The sequence below is a fragment of the Leopardus geoffroyi genome, chromosome B4 (genome assembly GCF_018350155.1).
Source record: "Leopardus geoffroyi isolate Oge1 chromosome B4, O.geoffroyi_Oge1_pat1.0, whole genome shotgun sequence".
Lineage (NCBI taxonomy): Eukaryota > Metazoa > Chordata > Mammalia > Carnivora > Felidae > Leopardus > Leopardus geoffroyi.
In genome coordinates, this window is record NC_059341.1 from 89,104,690 (window position 1) to 89,127,446 (window position 22,757).

The following is a 22,757-nucleotide window of genomic DNA, read 5'->3' on the forward strand; positions in this document are numbered from 1 at the left end:
GAAAATTGACTAACCCAGGTTCAAACAGCCAGCAGGTAGTAAAGCCTGACTCAGATCCCCTTCAGATTCCAAGGTCTAACTCTACAACATCCTACACTGTAGAGAAAGACGGCTGAGAAGCTTGCAGATTCCAAAGGAAAGCCTGGGATCTGGTAATATCATGAAGCCAAGGAGGTGAGGACTTAAGAAAGCAAAGTGTCAGATGCCAGGAAAAGTTCAAGTGTCTGCTTGTTCCGGTAATTAACAAGTTACTGATGGGGCACCTGGGTGGCTCCGTCGGTTTAGCATCCGACTTCAGCTCACGTCATGATCTCACGGTTTGTGAATTAGAGCCCCAAGTTGGGCTCCATGCTGACAGCTCAGAGCCTGGAGCCTGCTTCAGATTCTGTCTCCCTCTCTCTCTGCCCCTCCCCTGCTTGCTCACTCTCTCAAAAATAAACAAACATTAAAAAAAAAAAATTATTGGTGGCCACTGGTAAGGTCCAAAGTACTATCCCCTCCCAGAGAAAGTTTTAAGATGATAAAACGCATTGAGATTGAATGTACTAGTTTCCAGAGAAGTTACTTCATTTGTCAGCTTGTTTTTTATGAATAAGCAAGGGGAAGGGGTGTGGGAAATCTTAAAATAGCCTCCACCTATAGACTTTAGCTCTAATCCAAAGGGAATGCTGTTAAACAACTGTTTACAAATTCCCAAAAATTTATGTAGCAATTTAGAGGATAACTGAATAACTGACACCTTTTTAATTAGCTCCCAACTCCAAAGTAGTATAGATACTTCAAAAATTTAATGTATTGGGGTACCTGGGTGGCGCATGAGTTCATGAGTTTGAGCCCCGCATCGAGCCCATGCTGACTCTGCAGAGCCTCTCTCTCTCAAAAAATAAACTTTAAAAGAAATTTTATGTGTTTTTGTAGTCAAAGATTTATTGATAATTTACTGCTTTAATCTTTCATTTCTTGTGAAACTCAGAAAAGCTTCTGGTAAGCAGAGATTTTATGAACATTTCTTCAACAGAAGTTTTTGCTCTTTTTTAAAAAAAATTTTTTAACGTTTGTTTATTTTTTTAGAGAGATAGAGTGTGAGCAGGGGAGGAGCAGAGAGAGAGAGGGAGACACAGATTCTGAAGCAGGCTCCAGGCTCTGACCTGTCAGCACAGAAGCTGACATGGGGCTCGAACCCACAAACCCTGAGATCATGGCCTGAGCCGAAGTCAGACGCTTAACTGACTGAGCTACCCAGGTGCCCCAAGATTTTGCTCTTTTTAAAAAAATCTGTACAATTACTGTGATCTCCAAGATATAGTAAATGGAAGAAAGCAGTATACTGTCTTTTTTTAAGAGAAAACAAGTACACACACACACAAATTAAGACACTAAAAGAATAAACTAGAAACTAATGAAAACAGATACCTGTAGGGGTTATATGTGGGAGGGAGGGGTGAAGAATGGAACAGAGACTTTTCTAAGTGTGTATATCTTAAACAAAACATTTTTGACTTTTGAAAATTAAACCAAAAATGAAAAAAATGCACATCTTATAGTTGAAAACAAACTTGAACTGTATATTAAACTGGTAATCTAATCTTATTTTATTGCAAGTGGCTTTTGAACAACTGGGCTAAAAACCAAAGAGAAAAGTATTGCAGAAAAATCTTAAAATGTGCTCAGCAGAAATACTGGTATTGAAATTTTGAAACTATGTTACATGTGTTATTAGGATATAGGAAACGTACATGTTATTAAGTCCTGAGATTTATAATGTAAGACAATAAATATAAATCAGATATAAGAATTACCTTATAATATTAAATTGAAATTGGAAATATCAATAGGAATTCAATTGTTGAAATACATGTATTTCCTAACTCTGTCCACCAAAAGGGCCGGAAGTAACACCACCACACCAGTGTGAGCATTCAGAGCACCCTCCCCAGGGAGAGAAAACAGACGTCCTTCAGAAAGGGACTGGTTCCCAGTAAGACAGTGCAGAATGTATGAGGTTGGATTAGAAAGCAAAGAAACACTCACAGATACGATGCATTTCAGGACCCAGGAGCATGTCTGATGGGGCTATAACTGGTTAAATCCGAGATACTCTGAGCATCGAAAATAAACAGATTTTTACATAGAGGAAAGCAAATCCCTAAATCCATAGTGATGGTTAAAGAAATAAAACACCTAAATCACTACCACCAGGAGTGACTTTCATGCCAGCTACTTCTTCCGAAAATTGACAGTTCAAGGGAATAAATTAAATGATGATCCTGTGTGAATATATGGAAGAGTATTAGTTCATCTCCAGTTATCAAAGAAAAATCCTCTCCACAGAAAAGTGCTATACAAATACACAGAAGAGGTGATAATTAGAAAACAATCATTTGGCAATCCTCAGTGAAATAACTGGCTAGGGCAAAGGTCATACACCTACGCTAAAATCCTTAGGTGAAAGATAATTCACATGGTGCCTAAGTATCTATCACCTCATAAACATCATCATTTTATAGAAATAAAAACACCTTCACTTGATCTTAGCCAAAAGGCCGAGAAGCGATGAAATAAAAACACCTTTACACAGGAAAGGAGGCGACGATCACTACCGGAACCAAATGACCAAACAAGTACCCTATGAGTGGGACAACCGACGGTATCTGCTTGCAGGTATGGAGCAACAGAGAATACACAGCATCACCTAGAAAATACTCTTCCCAATGTTACCAAGCATGTAGGCATACATTCCACTTCATGGAATACAAAAGGGATAGAGAATCTGGTAAAACAGCACAAGGAAATATTAAAAAGAGACAACCTGTTTGGTTTCTTCAAATAGTTGACCTAATCATTAAAAGACCATACAGGACATCTCTGGGATAGTGGAGGAAGTAATAATAAATGAAATAATAAATAGAATAGGTGTGGGCCATATGTTAGATACTTGTGGACTAATGGAAAGTTTCTTTGTGGTAACAATACTTCTGTGCTCACATAAGAGAATGTGCTTGCTCTTAGGTGTTCAAGGTCAACTATTTAAGGATGGGGTGTTTTTAAAAGATTCAAAGAAATGTAGTCAGGTATTCACTGAATTATTCTTTCAGCATCTCTGTATGTTTGTAATGTTGATTAGAATAAAAGGTTGAGAGAACAATCTCTATCTTGCTTTAACTCTGAAGAAATGAAACAAAGTGTACAAATACAAATAAAATAAAAAATATAAATATGTGAAACCCAAGATAAAAGAAAGAATAAAATGAAAGGTCAAGGATGGAGAAGTTTAAATGCCCACATGCTGACCATAGTTCAAACCCAATTATAAGTAAGCCTTAAGTGTAGCTCTTAGTTTCCCGGTTGCCATACCAGAAAGGGAACTGTGGTGACTGTCACAACTTTCCATCATCCACAGGTCAAGGTTACCAGCTCTGAAGGGAGCTCTGGTTCAGGGAGCAATCTCTCTTTTCAGGGGTCTTCTGGGGAAGACTCACTGATAAAGGCAACATCACCTTATCTCCCACAGTAAACGCAAGGGAAAGAGGCCATTCCTTCTATTGTCTGTCTAACTAACCTAAGGGCTGGTTCCAAAGTCAAGTGCACTGAGAGCCCTAGTTAGGGAAATGGAAGGTAGGAAGGTAGGAGGAATAAGAACAAAGTTCAGAGTATTTACAGAAATGGACAGGCTGCATGCCATTCAAATTAAATTCAGTAATGCCCATTTGGTCTAAGAAGACTTTCTGGAAGACTTCTGGAAGGCAAGAAGAGGCAAAGGCATTATCAAAACACTAAAATGAAAACTTTAAAAGTATGTTTATTTTCGGAGGACAGACCAAAATCGTATAATGGTCAAGGAACAATTGCTAAGGTCCTGACCCTCCTCACAGTGTAGGCTCTGCAGAAGCTTCAGAGATCAGGCATCTGCTGAACAAACAGAGCTTCTTCTAAACCAGTCATTGTCCAGAATCCAAGGTAGAAGAAAGGTCAACAAAAGCCACTGTGCTAGGATCCTCCTGAAAATTTCCCCACATGGCAAAGGACACACCAAATCAGATGAAGAGGAGAGTAAGTAGGCGTCAAGTTAGGGTCACCAGCTATCCTATTTTTCTTAAGCGCTCAAAGTAATTGCCTCCTCGAGGTCCATAAACCAGGGTGGCTGGTCATGGTCCCTAAAGTCCAGTGCTCTTCTTGTAAATTATTGGCACAATAACAGAGACTAGAGATACTTTAAGCTGGGAACTGGCAAAGACAGTAGACACAATGTCCAACGAACTACTGGATCTGAAGTTGGGGAAGGCAGAAACGGGGAAAACTGTACTTCAGAGACACCCAGTCAGGGATCATCCCTGAGGTAACGAACATAAACGGCTTGCAGGGCACCAGGCCTAAGAATCAGATCGGACTTTGAACACTGTGGTGGCAAAAGTGCTGTGGTTTTAATTAGCAGTGAGAGAAGATGATGTCTTAAGACCCAGCAATCAAAGGGGCAGTTGTTGACTTTAGGGCCAATTCTTGGTATTTCAAAGCTTTAAGAATCTAACCTTCCAGGTATGACCTGCAAGTTAAGGAGTTACTCCATTCAAAACATCCAAGTTATTCTAGGTCTCTGGGCCTGTGAGGGGCTGTCAAATCAAAGTTAAGAACAGAGTTGTACTTTGTTTCCTTGCATGCCTGGTAATTTTTGATTGGATTCTAGACACTTAATTTTACCTTGTTGAGTGCTGGATATTTTTCTCTTCCTATGGATGTTCTTGAACCTTGTTCTGGGATACAGTTACTTGATAAAGGTCTGTCCCTTTGAGGTTTTCGTTTTAAGGTTTGTTAGGCTGGACTAAACAGTGTTTAACCCAGAGCTAATTATTCCTCTATTTAAATCAAGGCCTTTCTGAGCACTCTACCCAATGCCGCGTGAAGGATGAGGTTTTCCGGTCTGGCTGAGGGAACAGGCACTGTTCTTGGCTCTGAGTGAGCACTAGATACTGTTCCACTAACCCTAGTTTCCTCACATGAACAAGTTGATCAGAACCCTAATACTTGAGGACTCCCTGCGGGCACCTGGACCACTCTGTTTACGCAGCTCTCTCCTCTTCAGTGTGTTCTTCTGTGAAATCCAACCACCTTGGTCTCCTCAGCTTCTCAGTTCCTGTTCCACTCAGGGAGTCTGCTTTGTTCTGCCAGGGTTTCCCCTCTCTCAACACTGGAACAATTATAGGGCTGACATCATTTATTCCCCATCTCTCAGATAATGGGAAACTTTTGTTGCCTGATGCCCAGTATCCCTAAAACTGTTGTTTCATTGATTTATCTTTTGTTGGATGGTTTCAGGTAGTAGGGTAAACCCAATCCTTGTTAGCTCATCTTGGTTGGATGCAGAAATGTCCCAGGATCATTTTTTTTTAATTTTTGTTTTTACATTTATTTATTTTTGAGAGACAGAGACAGAACACAAGCAGGGGAAGGGCAGAGAGAGGAGACACAGAATCCCAAGCAGGCTCCAGGCTCTGAGCTGTCAGCACAGAGCCCACCACAGGGCTCAAACTCAAGAATAGTGAGATTACAACCTGAGCTGGAGTCAGACACTTAACTGACTGAGCCACCCAGGTGCCCCCTCGTAGTCCTAAGGCGTCTTAGAGGAAATGCAAAACCTCCTTCTCTTGGTTTAAGAGTGAAGGGAGGGGTGCCTGGGTCGCTCAGTCACTTAAGCTTCCAACTTCGGTTCAGGTCATGATCTCACAGGTCATGAGTTCGAGCCCCGTGTCAGGCTCTGTGCTGACAGCCCGGAGCCTGGAGCCTGTTCAGATTCTGTGTCTCCCTCTCTCTCTCTGCCTTTCCCCTGCTTGCGTTCTGTCTCCCTCTCTGTCAAAAATAAATAAACATTGGGGCGCCTGGGTGGCGCAGTCGGTTAAGCGTCCGACTTCAGCCAGGTCACGATCTCGCGGTCCGTGAGTTCGAGCCCCGCGTCAGGCTCTGGACTGATGGCTCAGAGCCTGGAGCCTGTTTCCGATTCTGTGTCTCCCTCTCTCTCTGCCCCTCCCCCGTTCATGCTTTGTCTCTCTCTGTCCCCAAAATAAATAAACGTTGAAAAAAAATTTTTTTAAATAAATAAATAAATAAATAAATAAATAAATAAATAAATAAACATTAAAAAAAAAAGAGTGAAGGAAAGAAGAGTAGTGGCTGGTGTTCAGTGGAAGTTAAGGTAACTGGTTTTAGCAGGTGTTAGTCAAATAATCCTAGTTACTTTAAAAAATATTTTTTATTATACTTATTCCTAATGAGACTCTAAATCATCACAGAGAGATAAAATCTGTTCCTTTAAGAACCTCACAAGCCTTTTTATCAGTGACTCCATATTGAAAACTCTCTTGAAGCCTTTATGATGATGCCCCAATAACACATTTTTGGGTCTGAGGTGAATGCTCATTCCAAGTTTTTTTTTTTTTTTTAAGTCCTTCATGCTAAAGTTCAAACTCATTTTGTATTGCTGCCAGTTAAAGTTCCTCCACCTCTGCTTGCTCCTTATACTTTCTCCCCATCACCTTTCTGAACCTTATATAAAACATTATATTGTGCATGTTACATCTTCTTGTTCTCATCTGAATGAATGTTCAGCTCCCCTCATGAGGGTTTAACCAGGGCAGGCACACATCCAGAAGGGCACTTTGCATGAATGAAGTGTTAACATCATGACTACTGAACGTATATACTCTCATGCATTTGTCAGGAGGCTTCAAACTCCTTTTTTGGCTGTAATTTGCCCTATCTTTAAAAATAAACCCAGTACACATTTGCTATAGGTCCCCAAATGGACCATTACCATGACAGACAATTTTATCCCTCTTTTGAATTCATTATTAAAATTTAAAAGTAGGGTGAATAGCAAATTCTTAAGTTCTCACATTTGTGAAAAGTTTTTACTCTTCCACAATTATATCCTATATTCAGACATCATAGATAGAAACAATTCTGTGATTCTCTTCCCTCTCCAAGTATTAAGACATATCCTAACGGGTAGATTTAACTATGTTTATCAGTAGCCTTTTATTTCAAGGGCACTATTTCTATTCAATAGATTTTGCATTACATCAAACTTTTATGGTAATAAAGTAATGTTAAAGGAGAAAACATGTTTCCTATGTAAAAACCACATCATATTTATCACAAAATTATTGATGTTTTAAGGTTTTTTTTAATTTATTTTTGAGAGAGAGAGAGAGAGAGAGAGCACGCGCGCGCTACCAGGGGAGGGGCAGAGAGGGAGGGAGACACAATCCAAAGCAGGCTCCAGGCTCTGAGTTGTCAGCAGAGAGCCCAACACGGGGATCAAACTCACAAACTATGAGATCGTGACCTGAGCCGAAGTCGGACGCCTAACTGACAGAGTCACCCAGGCGTCCCATAAAATTATTGAGATTTTAAATGAAGTGCCATTTATTGGGTAAGCATGAGAGGTGAAGATTATCTAAAGCAGGGTTTCTCCATCTTTTCACTAGTGCTGCCCTAAGGAGAAAAATTAAATTTAAATTCTTCCCCAAAGAGAAATTACACACTAAGGAAAAAAGATTTTTCAGGAAGACTTGCACTTTGGAGGGCCACAAAAACCACTGTAATAGCTGAAACTTTTTTGTCCCTCAAGAACCAATTTTTGCACTCTCCAGGGTTTTATGACCCCCATCGAGAATGTACGACACAAAAGAATAACCAGTGTGTTTTAATATTAAAAAGCTCAAAGTTTTGGCAAAAGGAACACTTGGCAATCAAATAAATTTCATACGCTCCATGTAATGAATATAAGAGCTACAGTGATAAAATCCCACTTTGAAGGGCTTGAAGCCTACTTAAAACCACTTCAAAAAACATTCTCCCATTCCTTGTTTAATTAGCCCCAGAGAATCTCTCTTTCATTGCTACTTTCCATTGATTTGCTGACTCTTTCAAGGGCTACCAGAGACCACCTTGTACTATAATTTACATTCTCAGGTATCTTCCTACCCTATTAAATGGACATGGGCCCAAAGAGGAAGAACTCAGTATTATTCATCTTTGTGCTGCCCACAAGTTGTGGCCCAGAGATTGGTACATAGGTACAAGCCAACCTATCTTGTGGTTTTTAGAAGCACCAATAGAGATCAGCAGGCCCTTCCGTGGAGTTTCTTGCACAGCTGGCTGATGCTCATTTATGGGCGCTGGCATGCACAATTGGGAAATGGAAAAACTTTATTATGATTTTCAGTAGCTGTACAATATACCTTATAGAAGTTTGCTTTTCAGCAACGACCAACAGATAAGCAATGTCTCCCTGGCCACTCCCACTGGTTTCTGGCCAGGTCCGCCAATTCTTTAAAAGCTGTCCCCTAACTTTTATAGTCTTATTGGGCCCTGTGTCTATGCCTCAATGGAAAGGAAAAGTGAAATGCTGTTAATCTAAATCTTCTACGGCCTTAAACAAATAAGGGGATAAAGCTAAATATTGCTATGTACTTCAGCACCTGTGGACAGTTTTACTGCCTAGCAATAACACCTTTATAATTTAACTCCTTTATAATTCAAAGCTTTGAAAAGAGCTTTAAATATCCCTCATCCTCTGCCAGATAGAGAAGATGAGCAAGAAAAGAGTACCAAAAAAAAATTTTTTTAAACAGCAGTTCAAGAAAAAAAAAAAATCAATAGCATTTCAAGGAGAGTATCATCTAAAACCCAGCCTAAAGATCCCAGGTCCTCCTCACCTTTCATCTTCACACATAAAAAGTACCATTTATTTCTTCTTATTTACCCCCCCAAATTAGATACAAACACAGGTTATTTAAAATTCTATAAGATCAAAAGCTAAGTTAGGAGCAACATGCTGATAATTATCATAGTGGGAAATATGTCCCTGGAAGATACTGGAGGTTTCTCTTAAGGAAGTGACTTAATTAGGTAGCAAGCCTCCCCAAAGCATGTGATCTTCAATTCCAGTTCCTTGTTAACATTCATCTAGAAAACTCGGGGGGAGGGGGGGACGTAGTGTATAAAAAGCAAGGTCAGATCTCCAAATATATACAGGCCACAGTTTTACAACTAACTATGAAATCAGACATTTGTCCAAATTTCTGTCCTCTTTCCTCCTTCACAGGTAAACCAAAACACCCAAGCTTCTATTTAAAATGAACCTTACAGTGACTTGCATTTTAACCAGCATGATACATTATCTTTAATAACAGCACTGGCCACATTTTGGAGGAAGTTAACAGTGTGAGGGAAGGACACTGCTTCCCTCTGCAGCCAGCAATCAAAACTCTGAATAGCTGCTCATTAGCATCCGTTAGTCAAGTAAAGGCCTCATTCCCCTCCCAAATGCGTGCTTCTCATGGTCTTGTGGAACAATCCCAAATGAAAAGCCTTCGGCGCTTTGCATTAAAAAATCTGAAGTCAGGAAGTGGATCACCTGAACAAAGAGAAACAACGCTATCGTCTGGCACCCAGGCTGGGCACCAGGCCCTTCAAATTCCCACCTCTATTTTTGCTGGAGAGGCTAGGATTCCCTCAGTAGGGATCTCTTTCACTTCTTAAAGGACATTCAAAAATGAGAAGCACAGATTTTTAAAGGAATGGAGCGTGTGCTAACAGAGATCCCCATCAACACAAGACGCTGAATGAGAAAGAGCATGAGTATATACTGGTCCTTTAGAGGAGGTAGGGCAGGGATTTTGAAAAGGAAAATTGACACCTTTCAAAGTCTTTCTTACAAGGCTAGAAACCTGGATAAATACTCATTATGAAAACAAAAACAGAAAACAAAATAGGCACACAGTTGAACGTCACTTAAACTGATGACTGTGGAAAATCAGAGCTGGGACTTTGGAAATGACCTCGATGAAGACTTCCAACTTTCAGATGACGAAACTGACGTACAAAAACTTGTCCACATTGTTCAAGGTCACGTGGCGATCACCCTGATTATGAAGAACAGAATCCCGGTCTCACGTTGTTGCTACAACTCACTGCTGGCAGGGCAGACCTCCTATGCTTCCTTCTAAATGTAAAGGTTACATTATAACAAAACCACAACCTCTGCCTTCTAAAGAGTCATGTTCCCATCTCCCAGATACCCTGTTTCCAATTGATAGCAGTTTGAAAGGGTGCTATCAGGTTCCTGCACACCAGCAGGTGTGGATGTGGGGGTAGGAAAATGGAGCCACACTGTGTCTTCTCGTTCTTTAGTGTCTGGTCTTTAACCAGCACCTCCACATATGCCATCTCAGTGAACACTCCAACAATCACCCGCAGGAAAAGCAGGTGTCACACATCGATTTTTTCCAGACAAGAAAACTGACTTCCCGGGCCTACCTAATTATGACAAAATACAATATGAATAAAGTGACACTGGCAACTTACACGTTTGCAGAGAACAGCATCAATTTAAAAAAATCAAATGGCTGGTTTAAAATCCCACCTTGTCCCCTTCCTAGCAAAATGAACTAGGAACCTCATGTCTCTCCTCTGTGACCTGCGGCTACACCTTCCTTCCAAGCATCTACGAGGGTAAGGGGGCAGGTGTGCAAACACCCGGGGCAGGTGCAGTCTCTCACTCCGTGCCCGCTATCATTGTGAAGACCAAAGGTGAACACTCTAACCAAGCACAAGTTTCAAGTCATGGAAACTATAACTAGATAATCTCACTCTCCTGTAAAAAATTTTCTTAACATTTATCCATTTTTGAGAGACATTGCATGAACAGGGGAGGGACAGAGAGAGAGAGAGGGAAACACAGAATCCGAAGCAGGCGCCAGGCTCTGAGCTGTCAGCACAGAGCCTGACGTGGGGCTTAAACCCACAAACGGTGGGATCATGACCTGAGCTGAAGTCGGACACTCAACTGGTTGAGCCACCAGGCACTTCTCACCGTCCTTTAAACTAAAAAACACCCTTACAACCGATTAGCTACCAACGACATTTGCCGCTTCCCCTTCTCTATTGGTTAAATTGTTTCTCCCGGTACTGACTCTGTGACTGCTTTGTTTTGTCAGTTGTTTTCTCCTCCTCTCAGCACATTACACACTTGGTGCATTCAAACACCTATCTTCTTACACTCCACTGCACTCCCAGGGGCGGACTCTCTAATTCCAGAAGAGAACCATATGGTTGTAGAGAAAGAAGCAGATGAGGAAGTGAACCCTCACTGCTAAGACTTCCTGGAAGGAAGAAGGTCTCATTGTCCGGAGAGCAGGGCACGGACCCAAATGCTTCCTGGGCGGGAATGTTACATCTAGGGTCCGGGTGATGTCGGCAGCCAACAGGAAGAGCAGGAGTCCTTATGGAGAGGCACAGTCTGAACCCAGCCCCAGCTGATGAAGGGAATATGGCTCAGCAGTGCCAAGTCTCCCGGCGTTTTAACAGAAGCCAAGAATCTATCATACAGGAAATTTCTACATTTGAAAACACTGTGTGGGCCAAATAAAATTCACTTATGAGAAAGTGTGGTTCATGGGTCACCTATGTTTTCAGTCATTGCCTTCAAGCTCTCTGGCTTAAAGTTATGGTATACCAAACTGCAGAGGAGCTCAGCTCTGGAGTTTTCTACCTGGAAAGGCAGTCAGAGGGAACAAAGATCATGAAAGGCCTAGAGGGTGCACTATGAGCTAAGAAGGATGAAATCTCAGAATTCACGGGAAATCAGGCAGATCAAGAGATCGGGGTTTAGGATGTAAGATACCCATAGTCGTGCATGCAGCTTCCAAGGAGAGTCAGGGACTCCCGAGGTCTGAGAGGACAGCAAGACCTTCAAGAGAGGTTTTTGCCTCAAAGCACAGATACACGGGCTTCTGACTACCTATTAATGTTCAGATCTAAATGAGCTTGAATGTCTCGCAATGGCAAACTGATGTGAATACTTCTGAGCCCTATACTAAAAGGCTTCAAGGCTCTCAGAAACATGAATGATGTACGATCTTCGGGCCTCTTTCAAAGACTGTTTTTGATGCAACAACTCATGCCTTTTAAAACAACATTTCTGTAACAGCCGAAGTGAAAAGAACTTACAATAAAAAGAAATGGAAAAAACCTTAGCAAGCTTGACATCCAGACGGTTACCTTCCCTGATGAGATGAATCCAGTGATGGTAAAGAAAGTCAGCTACTTCAGTGTTTTCTTTAGAAAATCTAGTCGTCAAAGATTTTGGTCGTTTGGTCCCATATAAAAGGCAGAAATACAGTGTAAGTACCGATTCATCCTTTATTGTTTCACACACCTTTCAATCTTTTCCAAGTGTTTTGGGGAAAGTTCAATAGTTTTCTTAATGAAGAGATTCTGTTCTCCAAGACAAAAGAGGACCATACAACGCGAAGAATTACTCAAAGCTTCAAGCCACTCAGATTCCATTGTATGAAATGGATTCTACCTACAGAGCTGTCTAAATAAAAATAATTACAAGTTCCACCACTCTGTTGCTCACATATGTGGACTTTAGAATCCAAATATTCCTATTCAGACATACGCCTTTAAACTGTGAAGGGGGTTCTGACTCTCTGGCTAAATTGCTGATTATATTCGTTCCTTTTCTCAGAGATGAAGGTCTCAAGGGACTCACTTTTATACTTACGGAAGTGCATCTGTTACGTTAACAGCCTCCAAGAGAAAACAAACGTGAAAATGCTATTGCCATTTTCTATAAACCTAACTCTGGAAATTTTTAGATTTGTTAAGTAAAAATTCGTATGGCACTACAGGATTATTGCTGGGGCGGTTACTGTTGTTTTCAGCCATAACTTTAATCAAAGTGAATGAAAAGGAAGAACTGAGATTCAGGAAAGAAAAGGATTAATTTTAAAGCTGGAAGAAGGTTTAGGGATATTCTCTCCTTTGACAGAGATCGGAAACAAGAGTCACAGAAGATGATATCGGTCATTGTCAAATTAGCAGAATTCGGAGTTCCTACATTCTTTCCCCCAAACGTTTCCCCCCTATTGAGACTCCTGATAAAAACTGACAAAACAGGGGCACCTGGCTGGCTCAGTAGGTAGAGCATGTGACTCTTGATCTCAGGGTGTAGAGGTTACTTAAATAAAACTTTTTTTAAACAATGACAACACAATACACTTAAATTTTGGAACACGAAGACCTTTTCTCACTCCATGCATACACATCAATATTATAATCATGTATTTCATTCCACTTCCACTCACCTACCAGTGCTTAGTTTGGAGCAGTGGTTCTATTTGCAGGGGACATTTGGAAGTGTCTACACACATTTTGGTTTTAACTGCGAACAGAGATGCTCCTGACATCTAGCAGGTAAAGCCCTGGGATGCTATTAAACATCTGACAATGCACAGCACAGCTCTCTATAACAACAAAGAGTTACTCCACCCACAATGTGAATCGTGCCAAGGCTGAGAAACCCTGGACTAGAGGCAATAATAAAAGGCAAGCGTTTCTTCTACAGACCAACTTTGCCTCAAGAAAGATGGTATGGTGGGTGCCTGGGTGGCTCAGTCGGTTAAGCATCCGACTTAGGCTCAGGTCATGGTCTTGCAGTTTGGGGTTCCACCCAAGGTCGGGCTCTCTGCTGTCAGTGCAGAGCCTGCTTCGGATCTTCTGTCCCCCTCTCTCTCTGCCCCTCCACTACTTGCGTGCGCTCTCCCTCTCAAAAATAAATTAACATGAAAAAAAAAAAAAAAGAAAGTTGGATATGGCGTTGTTCAAACATGGTACATGCTTTGTAAGCACCAATATTGGTAAAAAATATATGTATATCTACACACACATATATATAAATAAACAGATATTATACTTCAAGAAATAAAATAATGCAAACCCAGAGCGACTGACTACTCAGCTAACATTCTCACATGTATAACTGGGATTTGCCATAAACATTGCTGGCTTTGTCCGGTGGTATATGTTACTCAGCACTTGTTCAATGCTATCTAGAATCGTCCTTGTCGGTTTAGATTAACTGATTTATTTTTATTTTGCAATAACAAGATATACTTAAAAGAGTATGAAAAAAAATTCTTATTGAAATTCATGTAGGAAAATGTTTTTTGTACACTTAAACCTCTCCTTAAGCCCTGAACACTCTTCCTCTCCTACTGAGAAAAATTTCTTTCAACGTTTATTTATTTTTGGGACAGAGAGAGACAGAGCATGAACGGGGGAGGGGCAGAGAGAGAGGGAGACACAGAATCGGAAACAGGCTCCAGGCTCTGAGCCATCAGCCCAGAGCCCGACGCGGGGCTCGAACTCACGGACCGCGAGATCGTGACCTGGCTGAAGTCGGACGCTTAACCGACTGCGCCACCCCGAGAAAAATTTCTTAAAGTAACCTTTCTTAAAACCAGATTTATCGGGGCGCCTGGGTGGCGCAGTCGGTTAAGCGTCCGACTTCAGCCAGGTCACGATCTCGCGGTCCGTGAGTTCGAGCCCCGCGTCGGGCTCTGGGCTGATGGCTCAGAGCCTGGAGCCTGTTTCCGATTCTGTGTCTCCCTCTCTCTCTGCCCCTCCCCCGTTCATGCTCTGTCTCTCTCTGTCCCAAAAATAAATAAACGTTGAAAAAAAAATTAAAAAAAAAAAAAAAAAAAAAAAAAAAAAAAAACAAACCAGATTTATCGCATAATACTGGGATAGACTTGTGGACACCACTGCAACATGGGTAAAATAATTCTGTGTTGTACTGAGAAGGATGCTTTGTATTTGGGGAAGTTAAGCCTCTAAGGGCACAAATTGGAGTAAACTGCCCCCCCACATGACCTTTAAAAATAATGTCTAAGTCTAAAAACCCTCAAAAGAGTATTTTAGAATTTTTTTTAGAATTTTTTTTAGTATTTTAGAATTATCACCTAAACTTAAGGTGATAATTTGAACACTTGAAATGGCAAATGATGAGCTACCAATAATATACAAAGTATTTGGCAATGTGGAGTTATTTCAGAAAAATGGCGACTCATCATTAGTGGCAAATAAATGGTCTCTGTCAGCAGAGGGGAAAAATGCCCAGCTGATAGGCCAGATCTTGTGCATAATTATTTTTCCTTTTGTTCATTTTCTGCAATTAAGATGGGTCTGTCACTGAGGGGTGGGGGTGGGGGGGTCTCTCTAAAGATGCCCCTTCTAAAATGTTACCTTCTCAGTTTATTTAGGAGCCTGACAAGAGTCTGGTCCAAGCTCTTCAAAAGGACTTCATCCAATCTAATTTGCTTCCCTTAATAACTGCTCTGCCCAGCCAGCTGGCCTCCAACCATCCCACAAGTGCCATCCGGAGACATATTTATTCACACAGCTCCTCTCCCTCACCCCTCTCATCCATGCCCTCCCCTCCTCTGCTGCTCCAGTCAAACCCACACACCCTTTAGGATTCAGCTTCTAGTTTTAAGTTTATTTTTTGGGGGGTGGGGGGTGGGGGAGGGAAAGACGGGGAGATGGGGGAGGGAAAGGGAGAGATAACGAGTCAGGGAGGGGCACAGAGAGGGAGACAGAGGGTCAGAAGCCGGCTCTATGCTGACAGCTGCGAGCCTGATGAGGGGCTTGAACTCACGGAACCGCAAGATCATGGCCTGACCAAAGTTAGAGGCTTAACCCACTGAGCCAACCAGGCACGCCTCAGCTTCTACTTTTAACCTCTCTGCTCCCGAGCCTACCCCCATGGATCTCACCCTCTTCTGAATTCCTACTGCATCCCTCTGGATTACTTATTCTGGCCCTTTATCATCTGTTCCCTCTCGTCCCAATTACTAAAAGCCTCACTTCTAATAGGCTTCTCTCTCTAGTTAGAGATAAATATAAAAAAGTATATTTTCGGACGCCCTATAAAGTCCAGCCAAACACTCAAATTGTTCTTGACCGAGAGTAACCGTTTCACAGGAGGAAGGGAAGGGGATTGGGCAGAGTATTTACGATGCCTGCTGGACCCCAGCTTATCTTGCCAGTCTCCTAAACCTTTAAGTCGGTACCAGAGCTTACTTCGGCATGCGTTAAGAAACCAAAGTCTACGGTGAATTCCAAGTGTCCCCTTCCAAAGAGTGAGTTACCACGTCAGATGGGAGGAGGGGTGTCACTGCTTAGACCAAAAGTCTCGAGAGATTCTTTTGTGTAAAGCTTTCTCTCCATTTTCTTCTTCTTGTGTCTCCCAGTCTCAGCAAGGCTCCCTGACGCTGTCCTGCTGGTCCTTCTACCCCGCTGGGATGTCAATGGCCTGCCTAGTGTCTCCCAGCACCCTAGTTGGCAGTCCCAGTGTGCTCTGGGGCGTCCTGACATCTGTGCTCAACACTTCTGATCATTTTTAAATTTGCTTACTAATTCTTTGACAACCTCCCTCCAAAAGGTGGAGCCTAATTCCCTCCCTCCTGAGTGTGGGCAAGGCTGAATGACTTTCTTGTAACATACAGAATGTGGTGGAAGTAATGGTCTACGAAAAAGTAATAAAAGACATTAAGGTTGGAGCACCTGGCTGGCTTAATTGTTACAGCATGCGATTCTTGATCTTGGGGTCATGAGTTCAGACCCCATGTTGGACACAGAGCTTACTTTAAAAAAAAAAAAGAAGAAGAAGAAGAAGGGATGCCTGGGTGGCTCAGTCAGTTAAGCATCTGACTTCTGCTCAGGTGATGATCTCATGGTTTGTGGGTTCAAGCCCCACATCAGGCTCTGTGCTGAAAGCGCAAAGCCTGCTTGGGACTCTCTCTCTCTCTCTCTCTCTCTCTCTGCCCCTCCCCAACTCATGCTCTGTGTCTTTCTCTCTGTCTCTCACAAATAAATAAACATTGGTGCTCCTGGGTGGCCCACTCGGTTAAGCATTTGACTTCAGCTTAGGTTATGCTCTTGTGGTTCGTGAGTTCGAGCCCCGCAGCTCAAAGCCTGGAACCTGCTTCGGATTCTGTGTCTCCCTCTCTCTGCCCATCGTCCATTCACACACTCTCTCTCAAAAGTAAACAAACATTAAAAAAATTTTTTTTGCTAAATACAGTAAAAAAAATTTTTTTTTAAGATATCAAGGCTTCCTCCTTGTTCTTTTGTACCATTTGCTCTGGAGAAGCCAGCTTCTGTTGAGGACATGTAGCAAAGAACGGAGGTTGTCCTAATGACTCGTACTAATTTTTCAGCCAAATGAATGAGCCATCTTTGAAATGGATCCTCCAGTCCCAGTCAGACCTGCAGATAACTTTTGCCAGAGCTAATATCTGTAAGGCAAACTCATGAGACTCAGCCAGAGCCACACAGATAAGCTGCTCTCAGATTTCTGACTTACAGAAACCATGTTTGATTATAGATAATAAATGTTTGTTCTAAGCCACAAGACTGGTGAACTGTTGCACAGCAATAAATAACCCAGCGCTCTTCTTTCCCTGTGCTGTCCCTTAGAATGCCGTTTAAGGCTCTCACCCCGAAGGAACAAGCTCCTTTGAGGCCAGTCTTAACCAGTATTTCCCTGTTCTGTTCCCCCAAGTTTCCCCCTCCTGCCTCAGGGCTGCACAGACCATGGGCATTCCGCAAATGTTTATTTAAGAAATACCTCCTGTTCCAGCCTAGCCTGTGGCTCATTCACAGCCCAGAAAAATGCACCAAAAAGCTGAGTTGATCCTCAAATGCTCACAGAACTTAACACAGAGCATGGCAATGTGTCCTCTGCCTCCTGATTGTGCAGGGTTGATTATTAACACAGGCTCTGAATGCTTGGGAAGATTCTGTTTTGCTTAGGCTTTTAATCTGTCTATGCTAATTTAATGCTACGTCCTAACTTCGGATGCCTTTATCTCTACAGCGCTCACATCAGATCACCAGTTATTTACTCCACATGAGGAGTGGTGAAAATTCTACTTTACACCAGATCAAGGACCCTCCAAATTTTTTATTCTCAACTTTCCCCTTGGATTGTTTGGCTCTCTTATCTATCTTGCTCCTGAATTTACCTTCCTGCCTCCTCCCACAGACCACATTAGTGCTAAATATAACTTAGGGAAACAAAACATTCTATGACATCTTCACAGCTGATACAATTACTTTAAACCAGCTTCCCCTTCCGGAAAGGTCTTATGAGTACATTCATCTAGTAACGAAAGCAAACATTCTCCTGGAACTTGCCTATGATGTTCAAAGGGCAGCGTGAGGCAAAACGCACTGCTTCTCCCTGGGCTCCAACATCTTGTGTAATGTGCCAATATTACATTCCAGGGCCACTCCAAGGGGTTGGTTCTGTTTTTATTTTGCCATTATGGTTTTGGTTTCTCACCACTTCTAAGGAGCACTAGGGACTGTGGGACTCTGGCAAGGTCAAAATCAATCAGTGTAGGTTGCCAAATGCAACCTGGCTTGACCTAACCCCACAGTATGATACACGGGCCTGAAAGTGGGTTTTTTGCCTCAATACCAAGAACAGCACAAAGTCAATCAAATTTCTTATAAGCGAGATACCTGAGATCATGGGACTATGCTCAATATATACTGCCTTAACAGAATCTAGAAATTAAGATTCTGTTTTATATCCCCTCTAAGGACCACGTAACCGCTGAACTTGCAGAACGTGTGGGTCCCAAGCTGGTGTCAGCTTCCTGTTTCATCGGCCATGCTGACCTCTCACTGCTGTAGCAGTAAAGATGAACCTGGGCTGAGGAACACCATTCTACCTCCAACCCTACCCACCTCCTCAAAAAAACCATGGCTGAATTTTAAAAACTAGGCTGACATCCACCAGACAGCAACTTATTAACCACTTGTCAAACATTTACTGTTTCTGTAGCAACCAATCTCAGTAGATAATGAGCTTGAATTTTGACTTTTAAACACTATTCACCCTTCCATTAAAAACATTATTGTACATGGTACACCTATTACCAGAAGATGCATGCCTAGGGCTATGGGAGTGCAAACGGGGAGAAAAATCATTCCAAAAATGATGAAAAATAACAGCAGCAGCCATTTCCATATGCATGAGTGCCCACGCTGGGCAAATACCGTGCAAAGAGGTTTTTGTGCATTTCATTGAACGCCCTGAATGTCCAATGAGTTCCTGAGGATACCTGACTTCTCAATTCCAGAGCTGAGGCAGGACCCTGTCTGGATGCCCTCAATGGCCAGACAGTTAGAATGCAATATGGTAAGTCCAACAGTTAATACGTAAAGGTGTCATAAAAGCAGTAGAGGTGCTCTGGAAAGACTTTCCAAAGGAGGTGACTAAGGCATGTGATGATCTCATGTCCCAACTTTGCACTTCTCCTCAACTACTATATCCTCCTTTCATGGCATTATGCTTCATCTTAGAGTAAGCTCATATAATTACCTGTGTCCCTTTCTCCCACTACGTCTCTTTTCTCCAAGTTTTTATTAAGGTATAATTTACATAAAGTAACTTTCACTCTTTGAACGTATGTTTTCATGATTGTTAAAAAACACTTATCAGGTAACCACAGCCATTGTCAAACCACAGAACAGTTCCTTCCCTCCCTAATACTATCCCATGCCCCTTTCCAGTAAGTTCTCTCCTTCAACCATTACAGGGCCTGGCTCATCATGGATGCTCAGTGAAGATGTGTTGATCAACTATTTGAGAGTTACTTTATCCAAGAAACTGAGAGGAGGGGGGAAAAACAAGCAAAAAAAGAACCCACAAGAATTACACAATGCTGTGAAATAAATGATATGACAAAAATATAAACAAGGTACAATGGAGGGAGATGGAAGGGAAACAAAACCAAGATTGGAGATACCTTGTGTCAGGGAGAGCTTTCAAAGATGAAGACAAGCTTGAACTGTGTTGAAGAAATTCTGGACTAGTAAAAGGAAAGGAGCCAAGGCCTGGCAGGTAACCTTCAGGAGTCTGGCCATTAGCCTACAGGATTTGGGGTACCCTGGAAGGATTTTCAGCGATCAGATTGGTCACAGGTGACATACAAGAAAGGGCAATGGTCAGGCTGTAGCTAAGGAGACCAGTGAGGAGGCCATTTCAGTTAGGGGATGAGAGGCTGAGGCATGGCGGTAACAGTGAGTGGGGAAAAAGGATTTAATTCTATGGAGGAAGAATCTACAGGACATATGAACAGATTACACATGCTTGAATAGGTGAGAAGGGATTTCCAAGTTCTTAGATTTGCAAGGTGTGGTTCTGTGAATGTGACAGGTAGGAATATGGGAGGATGACAGGTTGTCTCTTAGGCACTCAGGGGCTTATGTCAATATTAGGGTCTTAACATACGGGAAAATGATTTGAACAGACATTGCTCCAAAGTAGTATACAAATGGCCAATAAGCACATGAAAAGACATCCAACATTCAGTCATTAGGGAAATACAAATCAAGCCCACAATGAGATTACCACTTGACACCCACTAAGACAGCTATTACCAAAAAAATTAAAAACACACGTTGGTAAGAATGTGGAGAAACATACATTGGTGGTGGGAATGTAAAACGGTGCAGTCACTTTGGAAAACAGTTTGGCAATTCCTAAAAAAGCTATAAATAGAGTTACCTTAAGACCCGGCAGTTCTACTACTAAGTATGTAATCAAGAAAACCGAAAATATACATTCATGTAAAAGTTTGTATAGAAATGTGCATAACACACCATTCACAACATCCAGAAAGTAGAAACAACCCATATATACATCAACAGATGCATGGAAAAACAATGTGGTATATCCATACCACAGAATATTACCCATAAAATGGAAGGAAGTATTGATACATACACAACACGGACAAACCTTGTAAACGCTATGCTGAGAGAAAGAAATCAGACACAAAAGACCACATATTATATGATTCCATTTATAGGAAATGTCCAGAACAGGCAAATCCATACAGTCAACAAGTAGATTAGTGGTTGCCAGGGGCTGGGGGAAGGGAGAATGGGGAGTCACTGCCAATAGTATGTTTCTTTCAGAGGTGATGAAAAGTTATTGAAATTAAATGATAGTGATATTTGTGCCACCTTGCAAATATACTGAAGACCACTGAATTGTACATTTTAAAGGGATGAATGTATGTGAATTATATCTCAATTTAAAAAACAAGAGAAGTTATGGTTAACATAAGGATAGACCTACGGCATCTGTAACTTTCACTGTGGGGCACAGAATGTAATATTAACTTCCAAGATCTGCAAAATCACGCTATATGCTCTAAGGTTTGGTAACTTACATCTATGGAAATAAATGCAGCATTTAGTCTCTTACCAAATGTTTCTTCATAAAACTTACGTGCAGCTTTTGCAATCTCATCAGAATTTCTGAGATGAAGTATAAACATGTTAATTGGAAAAACACAACCTCAGTGATTTTCTGATCTAGCCTAAGAACTTACACATCTAAAGAGGCCATCTTAATTCATAAGAAGAGACAGGAGAACGACAATGTCAAAAGCAATGTTAGGGCATGGTACCATCAACACAGGTGTGCTTAGAGGAGTGTCCATGGTTCCAGATGCCACATCACAACCTGCTCTTAACCCCCAAGTCACTAAGATACAATAAAACTCAGAGAGGCAATGAGATGAGGAACCTTTTGGATTCTAAGATCTAATTTTCATATTTTAATTATTCTGAAATCAAGAAGAATTTTACAAATGACTTAAGATGGAATATGATGGTATCTTCTAAGATGCTGTCACTAAATTTTTGGTACAGTTTAAAATCAATTGGTATCAAGTGGTAAGTCTACTCAAATGGTATTAGCTGCAGGCACATTTCTCAGCTCAGTCTATCAGATATTCTATGCCCTACATGCATGATTTCTCTGTGCTGAAAAAAATAATTACATTTGCATACATTTTGGCAGTCACCATGCAAACATAGTTGAGAGCTGCTCTCTAGCTAGCAAATGTTGATCAAAATATACTGCCCTTAGACCAATCAGAATAGATGGAAATTCTTTTCCCAAAGGGGTCTACAAATCCACACATAATACGTACTGCATTCACGAGTACCCTAACTACAAATTAAATTATTACCAAGAAATTTATGTATGAAGTATGAGAAAGGAGGCACTTTAGGCAGTTATTAAAGTCTTCCACAATTTTGAGTTCAAATACTACTTTCTGCATCTAACACCCTCTATGTTTCCAAAGAATATTCACGTAATTTCATTCAATCTTTCTTGGTAACAATCCTCTAAGAAATAAAAAACAGTCACAATTTTTTCTTGCTAATCTGTTTTATAATAAAGAGACAATGAAACAGAGGTTACAACAGGTTTCTAAAACAACAGACCTGGTCAGTGCCAGGGTTAGGACTGTATTTCAAGATGTCTCTCTCTGAATCAAGTGTCTTGCCACCATGGCACGTGGCCTCCAAGTGGAAACGGTGTGGAAATCGTTAAGACTAAGCATCAGCACCCTTCTTCCATCCTGTATGTGCTCCGCCACAAGAGGCCTTAGCACAGGCTCTGGGCTGGATGACCCCCTGTGGCTCTTCACATCCTCAGCTACACACTCACTTCCTGTTTCTGGCATCTGCTCTATTCCCAAGCTTTTGCAGTGGCCCAGTTCCAGGTCCTCCAGTTCTCGCTATCCTCTGCTAGTCATTAAAAAGGCAATGACATTGAGGACAAATGTACTCTACCATGCAGTTCCCAAGAACTTTCAGGTACAAAATGTCTCATTTGATCTTTACCACATCTCCCCCATGCAGGTAGGTCAAGATCATTATCCCCAACTTAAAAGGCAACTGGAACACAGGGAGCTTGAGAGACTAGACAAAGCTGCTAAATGACAGAAGAAGATCTGGAATCCACATCTTTTTACTGATTCAATGCTAGAGCACTTTCTATTTTACTACATAGATGGTAAGATAGTAAGTTGGCATAG

General features: G+C 41.6%; 1 protein-coding gene across 4 annotated transcripts in view; it reads right to left on the minus strand.

Annotated features, from left to right (window-relative positions):
- The window catches only part of PPM1H (protein phosphatase, Mg2+/Mn2+ dependent 1H), a 264,703-nt gene that overhangs the window by 178,443 nt on the left and 63,503 nt on the right, over window positions 1–22,757 (minus strand). The window contains exon 1 of one of the 4 annotated variants that reach the window (XM_045464966.1): window positions 12,029–12,060. The exons of the other annotated variants lie outside the window; for them this stretch is intronic. Coding sequence (XP_045320922.1) covers window positions 12,029–12,045 — 17 coding nt within the window. The 5' untranslated portion in view covers window positions 12,046–12,060. Of the gene's footprint in view, window positions 1–12,028; window positions 12,061–22,757 lie in introns of those variants that run through there. 4 annotated transcript variants of the gene reach the window in all.